Source organism: Ceratina calcarata, unplaced genomic scaffold (genome assembly GCF_001652005.2).
Source record: "Ceratina calcarata isolate Rehan_Ccalc_2016 unplaced genomic scaffold, ASM165200v1 scaffold470.2, whole genome shotgun sequence".
In the NCBI taxonomy this organism is placed as follows: Eukaryota; Metazoa; Arthropoda; class Insecta; order Hymenoptera; family Apidae; genus Ceratina; species Ceratina calcarata.
In genome coordinates, this window is record NW_017171129.1 from 278,930 (window position 1) to 288,420 (window position 9,491).

Here is a 9,491-nt window from a genome sequence, read left to right on the forward strand (position 1 = left end):
TTATATATATTACACTCTCTATTTAGTCGTAACACTGCGGCCGACGCTGCTTCACGCAGAATTAAATTAGATCAATTATGCACTCGTCGCGTCGAACGAACAACGGTGGACATAAGAACAAAAAAAATGGACTAAAGAAAACTCCGAGAGAGATCATGTCTCTCTGAACAAAAAAAAAAAAAGTACACGAGCCGCTTTTCGATGCCACATCGTCAGTCTTGTTGCGTTTGCACGTAGTCGAGAAGCGGCTCGGCCGTTTTCTTCGCACTCCTGCGAATAAAAGAAAAAAGAGAAAAAAAAAAGAAGACGAACTGCTGCCCACTGAACGGTGGACATTCTATTTAGTTACTCCGATTTATAAAATCCCCTAATGAAGGAAATTACCAAAAGAGACGTCTACTCGCGACGATCTTTAAATTTCTTTCTTTTCTTTTATCGTAGCGCGTGTATAATTGTATACAGAGATGAATCAGGTCTGAACACGAAGATCCTCGACGTTTAAGAACTGTCCTGTGAACAACGATAATGTAGAAGTAGAATAGTTGATAGTATCTACAGAATAAGTTACCTCGGGTTTAAATCCTATTTAAAATTCTTGAAACTGGTCGTTAGGAACGCAGGTGGAATCTTAGGCTCGAGGATCATTCTGTTCAGACCGTAGAAATTAATTATTTAACCCGGGACGCGAACCGTCGTGTCTAAAATCTGCATCGAGCCTTGCACACGCATAAGGTTTCACGGTTCGCGTACGAGGGATCACATCCAAGGTACACGTAGGGGTCGATGCGAGATGAGAGTGCTAGGGACGTTAGGATCCTGCCGTGCTGTCGTAGTGTAACAATTAGATAATTACAAATGAAACTTTTTACCTGTTCGTGGCCGAAGTCGTAGCTTGGAATCAGAGTAAACCGGTCCGAAAAAACTAATCAAGTTATAGACACGTGGGAATGTCGAGGAATGGGTCTAGGTGAAGCACAGCAGGAGCTAACTAGGGACTGTGATCGGTTCAGGAGGTGAACGTTAAGTTTCTTTTCTTCTTTTTTCTTCTCTTGTTAGAATGTAATCACAGGTGACATAGTTGTGCATGCAAATTATTTGTCTACGGGGGTAGGAAGACATTCGTGTTAGAGACTTTGGGGTCCAAAGTGAGATCCATTCAGTTTTTTCGTGAACTTCATGCACAATCTCTACGTAGATTTCAGCAAGGGACCAGGCAGTTCCTGTTTCGACGTCGTCATCGAATCGGACTCTCCAGATGCTAGGGATACGGTAACCAGTAGTTTTTAAAAGGCAACGACAAAAGCGGGTAGTGAGAGGAGAAATAAAAAGAAAACAGATTCAGCAAATAAATTAAAACGGGGGAGGGGGTAAAAGAAGAGAAATAAAATCGTGTATTCGTTGCTGTGCGTTAGAAAGTGTCAAGTGCCCAACACTGGTATTTGCCGTGTAATAAGAATCATGCAACTTTGCGTTTTAGGATCCCGTTTCCGTGGAACTGTGAGAAAGTTAGAGGGGAGAACTATGTTATAAATTATAAAGGAGAAGTTGACCTTCTCGAAGTGCGTCATCGTGCAATTTGTGTCCGAAAAGGGGATTCTACGGGATAACGGATTGGCTGCTGTATCGGGGTTAGATAAAACATCGATGACGGGTGGTTTTGTTCCTTTCTTTTTTGTTGCGGAGGGAAAGTTAATGTTTAAAAGGCACTCGTAGAAAATAATTTAACAATCACAATTGTTTTGATTGCGCGGGGATCTCTCCTCGTACGTCCATTGCTCGAAGCCACTGAGACCCGTGATTTATGATTCTGTTTTTTTGTTTTTCGTTTTCTTTTTTTTTTTGTTTTTGGTTTTTTGCGGGGGTGGCGACTTCGGGGGGTTACGGTGTGATGCGGGCATGGTGGGCCTTGCTGGCGAAAATCTGTATTTGATTGTACTCTAACACCATGCACAACAGTCAAACTGGTTAAAATCTCACTTAAACGCACTTCAATCAATAACTTATCTTCGAGGCTTCCCGGGGGCAACGGGGAAGAGCATCGGTTGTTTCTTTTCTTTCTTTTTTTTCGTTTTAAATGCAATTGCAAGTCCGAGAACTTAGTTGCAAGAGGGGGGTGGGGGGAAAGATTATGTTTTCCATAGGAAAAACACTGTCTGTTAGGTCGAACGTTTTCACGGAACGTTCTATATGGGGGAGATACATAATAGTCCAAAGAACACAGCCCACATTAGAACGATCCAAAGCGCTGAGTCAATTGGATTCTCACCATCTGTGAACTTTCTGGCAATGAACTTCAGGGTTTCGTCGAGAAGTACCACTGGAATGGAGAACTTCATAACGGTCAACCACTCCTCGGCCGTTAACGGGGTGACTTGGAATACAGACTGAAACAGACGGATAACGGATCGATACGATTACCACATGTTTGTAGGTCGAGATTTCTCTCTTTCCCTGTCTTAACTCAATGTTACGTACCGAAAGGACGTCGACGTAGAGGATGACGAAGTGGAGTGTGAAAGAAAGAGCCATGGAGGCGATGAGCCACAAGTTGGACCACGGCGGCATAGTGATCAGTGACTGATTCTCAGATAAACTGAAAGAAAAATCAAACAGAAATTAATCGACTAGACTCAGATAGCTACTAGTAATGTCTACGTTACACAAAAGTAGTTAAAAATATCGGTTTACACTTTCTGTCCTTATATAAGAACATTTTTAGATCGTCAGATGCCTCTTTAATAAGAGAAAAGTTAAATCTGACATACTCTGTTCTTAATTTCATTCAAAACAATCTTTTTTTAAACAAAGGAATTGTAACTACGATTTTTTATCTTTTGCGTGGAAATCTTCTCATATAAAGACGAAAAGTGTAGTCCTGTAAACACACATTTTGCATTATTTTTGCCTAAAAACTGACTAAAAGACGCAAAATTATACCAATAAATGTTAGAAGTGACGCGAAAAGTTACCTGTTCATCGCATTCAACATTTCGATGGTTACCAGTACAGACAGGGCCATCGTCATGGGATGAGGATCCGTGAAGATCTTGCAGTTGACACCCTTGAACTCCTCGCCACCGCCCAGGCACGCCAAGTGATGAGTCTGAACAATAACGATGGTTGTAGTACGACGATGAGAAGAGTTTCATTTAACGAGAATAATTACCAATTGGTAGTAGTTCATTTGAGGTCCATGGGGACTGTAGAGGAACCACCACGCAGCCGATCCGACCGTAGCAGCACCTACGTATCCGCCAATAGCCAAATAGCGGAAGAACAACCAACCGGAAATTAGAGATTCGTCGGCTTTACGGGGCGGCTGTAACATTGAACATCCACGGGAAAACGATTATTATTCCGATTATTATTATATAATTATTATCGGTGACGTTACCTTGTTCATGATGTCCAAGTCCGGTGGATTGAAACCGAGAGCAGTAGCTGGAAGACCGTCAGTGACCAGGTTCACCCACAACAATTGCACGGGGATCAAGGCTTCGGGAAGACCAAGGGCGGCAGTCAAGAATATACTGCAACCACGAAATTTAATTTCAATCAATTGAATAATAATAATAATAATAATAATAATAATAATAATAATAATAATAATAATAATAATAATAATAATAATAATAATAATAATAATAATAATAATAATAATAATAATAATAATAATAATAATAATAATAATAATAATAATAATAATAATAATAATAATAATAATAATAATAATAATAATAATAATAATAATAATAATAATAATAATAATAATAATAATAATAATAATAATAATAATAATAATAATAATAATAATAATAATAATAATAATAATAATAATAATTTGATAAATTGCTGTACTTTGTACGAACCTGACGACTTCGCCGATGTTGGAAGAGATCAGGTAACGAATGAACTGTTTCATGTTGTTATAAATAGCGCGTCCTTCCTCAACGGCTGCGACGATGGAAGAGAAATTGTCGTCGGCCAGTACCATCTCGGACGCGGATTTCGCGACGGCGGTTCCAGATCCCATAGCAATCCCGATCTCGGCTTTCTTCAAGGCAGGCGCGTCGTTCACCCCGTCACCGGTCTATGAAAAAAAAAAAAACTATAAAATACAGAAGCCTGTCGCGTGAAATAATTAGCCTAATTACTAACCATGGCCGAGATCTCGTTCATGCTTTGCAGGTATTCAACGATCTTCGATTTGTGAGCAGGTTCCACGCGGGAGAAGAGACGAGCTCTGGCGCAGGCAGCCTTCTGTTCGCTCTGCGGGAGGTCGTCGAACTCGCGTCCCGAGTACGATTTCCCAGTCGTATCTTCGTTCTCACCGAAGACACCGATGCGTCTGCAGATAGCCTCAGCGGTAGCTTTGTTGTCCCCGGTGATAACGATTACTCGGATACCGGCGGCACGACACCTCACGATCGAGTCGTACACTTCCTTTCGGGGCGGGTCAAGCATGCCAACGACACCAATGAAAGTAAGATCCTTTTCGTAAGTATAGAACTTGGAGGAGTCGCCGAGGTCCATCTCGTCGGGTTTCATCGGGTGGTCAGCAGTGGCGAGGGCCAAGCAGCGCAGAGTGTCCCGGCCGGTACCGTATTGCCTAGTCAGATCCAAAATGCGGTTCTTCAAGGTAGAAGTAAGAGGAACCTTGGTGGAGCCAACGCGAGCGTGCGTGCACCTGTCCAAGACACCTTCAGGTGCTCCCTTGACGAACAGCTTCGGTCCGGTACCAAGTTTCGTCGGCTTCAGAGGCGTGCAGTAAGAAGACATGGACTTGCGATCGCGGGAGAACTCCAACGTGAACTCCTTCTTCCACTTGGTCTCCATATCTTGCCTAACTACGATCGCTCCGTTACGTCGGTCCAGTCCACTCTTCGACACACCGAACGGATTGATCTTCTCCGCGAGTACGATCAACGCGGTCTCCGTCGCTTCGCCGACCTTCTCGAACGCCTGCTTGAATTCATTGAAGTCAATCGCGGAGTCGTTGCACATAATGCAAATCGTTCCGAGCTCGTGCAGGGTCTCGTAATCCTGTCCGCGGACCTTCTTTCCTCTCAAGAAGATCTCGCCGACTGGTTCATAGGTAGAACCGGTGATCTCGAACTCGTGGAAGCTGCTGTCGTTGCCCTCGATCTTGTCGAAGCAGAACATTCGGCTGACAGACATTTGATTGGTGGTCAAGGTGCCAGTCTTGTCCGAGCAGATGACAGACGTGCAACCGAGAGTCTCTACGGACGGCAACGATCGAACAATGGCGTTCTTCTTAGCCATACGACGAGTACCCAGAGCCAGACAAGTGGTGATCACAGCCGGCAGACCTTCCGGGATGGCGGCAACGGCCAGAGCAACGGCGATCTTGAAGTAGTAAATGGCTCCCTTGATCCAAGAGCCACCGTGAGCAGGATCGTTGAAGTGTCCGATGTTGATGGCCCAGACGGCGACGCAGATCACGGATATCACTTTCGACAATTGTTCACCGAACTCGTCCAGCTTCTGTTGCAGAGGAGTCTTGATCTCCTCGGTCTCCGACATCTCCGTACGGATCTTACCTATCGCGGTATTCAATCCAGTTCCGATGACCACGCCGCGAGCCTTGCCAGCGGCCACGTTCGTTCCGGAGAACAGAATATTCTTTTTATCTTGGTTAACAGCTCGTGGATCCGGCACGGGGTCTGTATGCTTGATCACGGACACCGATTCACCGGTCAGGATAGACTGATCGATCCTGAGGGTGGTCGAGAAGATCTTGGACAGACGGATATCAGCCGGGATCTTGTCACCCACGGACACCTCTACGATGTCGCCGGGGACGATCTCCTTGGCGCGGATTCTCTGCACGCCGGACTTGTCCATCCGTAACACTTTGCCCATCTCGGGCTCGTACTCTTTCAACGCTTCGATCGCTGACTCGGCGTTACGTTCCTGCCATACGCCGACCACGGCGTTAGCGATGAGGATGAGCAAAATGACGAAGGGCTCGACGAAGGCCGTGAACGCATCCTCGTGCTCTTCAAATAAAGCTAATACCTGAAGAGAAACAAAAAACAGTGTCGATTACCGGTTAACGAACTAATTTTTATAAGCACAGCATCCATCGGGAATTTCTCACACGTGCGAAAGGATAACGCGTTTACTATACTTCTCGATGTTAGAGACGGCGCGCCGATCGATGGTCTATTTTTTTCACCTTTGAAACCAGATGTATTTATAATAAGTGAGCCTTGAACCTCCTCGTAAACATAGTACGTATGACTCGGATGCTCACTAATAATTAGTTGCTCGCGGGCTACCGTAATACGCGGCTTTGATTTTATTAATTACTACCGTTTCGCGTCACGGCTAAAAATAAATAATAGTTAGCAGCATACGATCATTTCCCGTTGGTAAAAAAAAAAACTTTTCGTACGATGAACCGAATTAGGAGGCGCGAATTTCTTAACAAACTGGCAAACCGAAATTATTTTTTTTACTTAATAGACCCTTAACTATGAATAAAAAAATAATTTTTATACGTACAAAAGAAATAATAGCAGCTAATAGAAGAATCTTAACTAGAAGGTCGTCGAATTGCTCCAGGACGAGCTGCCATATGGATTTTCCTGAAAATAAAAGTTCAAGGGTTGTATTAAATCGAAAGTACCATCAGAGGCGGTTATTGACGATCGTTTTGGTAAAATGGAGATTTGTGACAACAAATTGGCATTTTTTTCTAATAGACAGAAGTTTAGATAACTCCAAATGGAATCGTGCTATCTTCTGAAAACTACAGCATCAGATTAAAGACGATACTTGATGGTTAAGTTATGTATAGGAAGTATACCTAAAAAATTCACGTACTGTCTTTGGTATAGTTCGTTAATAGCCCAAATGCTACGTTTTAGGTATATTTTATAAAAACTGGTCTGAAATCCTTTGAGGTCAGTAGAAGAATCTCAAAGTAGGATTACTTAACCAAATGGAATCGTGCTATCTTTTGAAATCCACAGATTAAGGACGATAAAGATTCATAATTAGATTATGTATATGAAGTACACCTAAAAAGTAGACATATTATGTTTTTGGTATAGTTCGTTAATACCAAATGGTACGTTTTAGGTATATTTTATAAAAACTGGTCTGAAATCCTTTGAGGTCAGTAGAAGAATCTCAAAGTAGGATTACTTAAGGATTATAGAGATGATAAAGAAAGGACTTTGTCAAGAAGAGAAAATAGAACCAGGAAAGCATTCTCGGTTCGGACATTCAACTCCAAATGGAATCGTGCTATCTTTAGAAAACCACAGCGTCAGATTAAGGACGATAATTGATGGTTATGGTTAAATATATGAAAGTATACCTAAAAAATTCACGTACTATGTCCTTGCTATAGTTCGTTAATACCCCTAATGGAACGTTTTAGGTATATTTTATAAAAACTGGTCAGAAATCCGTTGAGATCAGTAGAAGAATCTCAAAGAAGGATTACTTAAGGATTATAGAGATGATAAAGAAAGGACTTTGTCAAGAAGAGAAAATAGAACCAGGAAAGCATTCTCGGTTCGGACATTCAACTCCAAATGGAATCGTGCTATCTTTAGAAAACCACAGCGTCAGATTAAGGACGATAATTGATGGTTATGGTTAAATATATGAAAGTATACCTAAAAAATTCACGTACTATGTCCTTGCTATAGTTCGTTAATACCCCTAATGGAACGTTTTAGGTATATTTTATAAAAACTGGTCAGAAATCCGTTGAGATCAGTAGAAGAATCTCAAAGAAGGATTACTTAATGGGCCTTACCAGTGTGAGCGCCCAAAATTGAAGTCATTTTTGGGAATTTTTTTTAAGAAAAGTATTCCATGGAACATTTTTAAACTTTATGGATGTATTTGCCTATAAATGAAGTGTGTAAAATAATTTTATCAAGGAGAATAAGTTATTCTCGGTTTCGTCGGTTCAGCGAAGGGAAGCAACCTGTTGACGATGCGATTCGTTTCGCAGACACGTGGAAAGAGATTGACGAAGAAAAGGGTGGGGAATGAAGATGACGGAACTGACTAAGAGTAATCGGGAGCAGGGCCTGGCGTCCTTGATAGCAAGTGCCTGCGATTGACGTCAACGTAGCCGTTCGACGTGCTGCTCTACGCTCGACGATTTCATTAATTGTAATCTACGAGCGAAGTGAAAATCCGATTGCCCGGCCAATTATAGGAACGCGTTTCCACCCCGTCGCCGCTTTCCATCAGGAGTAGCACTCTGCGCGTTGCCAACTTTGTTACAATTCCCCCACCCCCGTCTCTTCTAATCCCTCTTACGTTTTTATTAGAATTTTTTCTGGACCAGGTCGTATCGATTTAAATTAAAATGCATCGAATATAAAATGAATAAGTTAATTCTGTCCTGGCCGTTCTTATGCAAGTGACAATTTCATCACCCGTACCCACGCGGCGCAGATATTGTTAGTCGATCGATGACGTCCGAACGAGTCATCTGACGCAGAGAAAAAAATGATTGCGAAATGGAAACGATGGAGATGTGCTCAAGTGAGCAACTCTATCTCGTCGGAGTGGTTTTATTATTAAATTACGATGGAAACGTTGATGATCGGTCGGTAGAGGGAGCGTCTAGCGGCGCCGAATTAGCGATAACGGAAGTGCGGCGGTTACGTGAAACGACGAATAATTAGACGGGCGTAACTAACCGTCACATCGAAAGTTCAGTTCAACCAACCAGTCGTACGATTATTTAATCGAAATCGTAATTCGTTTTATGGGAGAAGGAAAGCTGGGTCGTTCGTTCCAGACGATTCCCAAGTTAAATTCTATTGTACCTTGACATAATTGCTATTACACTTTCGAGCGGATATCGATTTAACGAAGGTTGGACGTAAAAAAAAATTTCAAGGGGATCTCAGAACAAGTGGCTCCCTCGTTTTCTTAAACGACTTCGTCCCTTAATTAATATTAAAAAAATGTACTTGTCATGGTTAGCATAGGAAAAGATTGGGTAATAATGAGGGCGACGATCACACGCGAGCACGCGTGGAGTAATGCAATCTGGCACGTAATTCGGTCCGCTTTGATATCGCCAACTTCCATCACCCACCCTCGCCGCGCGGGGTGCGCTTCAAACGCGGCGGCCCGAGTGCTTCGATATTACCGCATTTTCGAAGACTCCCGTCTTTGAACTACGTCCCTTTCATCCAAGTACAGTTTCCCGATCACTTTAACGCGAAACGATAACGAGGATCCAGCCGTGATAACGAGAAAACTGGGTCGGCTCGTTCGATTGGAAAGTTTCGATAGTTGGTTTATAAAGTTTCATTTAAGACCGACGGAAATTAATTAATAAAATATATAAGGCAGTCTATATTTATTTAACACTAGAAAGACTGAAACTTAGTATATACCTATATTGCCCAAAGCAGTCAAAATGACTGCATTGTGAAAGAATAATGTGTAAAGAAATTTGTCTAAAATTAATTTTTAATATTTTT

The 9,491-nt window shown here is 42.2% G+C and overlaps 1 protein-coding gene across 4 annotated transcripts in view; it reads right to left on the reverse strand.

Moving 5' to 3' along the window:
- The window catches only part of SERCA (ATPase sarcoplasmic/endoplasmic reticulum Ca2+ transporting SERCA), a 44,939-nt gene that overhangs the window by 4,816 nt on the left and 30,632 nt on the right, over nucleotides 1-9,491 (reverse strand). For 3 of the 4 annotated variants that reach the window (XM_018028640.2, XM_018028642.1, XM_018028641.2), the window contains exons 4-11: nucleotides 6,529-6,611; nucleotides 4,159-6,039; nucleotides 3,870-4,090; nucleotides 3,395-3,530; nucleotides 3,167-3,319; nucleotides 2,970-3,103; nucleotides 2,476-2,593; nucleotides 2,184-2,384 (exon numbers count right to left, since the gene is read on the reverse strand). In XM_018028640.2, coding sequence (XP_017884129.1) covers nucleotides 2,184-2,384; nucleotides 2,476-2,593; nucleotides 2,970-3,103; nucleotides 3,167-3,319; nucleotides 3,395-3,530; nucleotides 3,870-4,090; nucleotides 4,159-6,039; nucleotides 6,529-6,611 — 2,927 coding nt within the window. Of the gene's footprint in view, nucleotides 1-2,183; nucleotides 2,385-2,475; nucleotides 2,594-2,969; nucleotides 3,104-3,166; nucleotides 3,320-3,394; nucleotides 3,531-3,869; nucleotides 4,091-4,158; nucleotides 6,040-6,528; nucleotides 6,612-9,491 lie in introns of those variants that run through there. The other variant, XM_018028644.2, reaches the window with a different exon arrangement.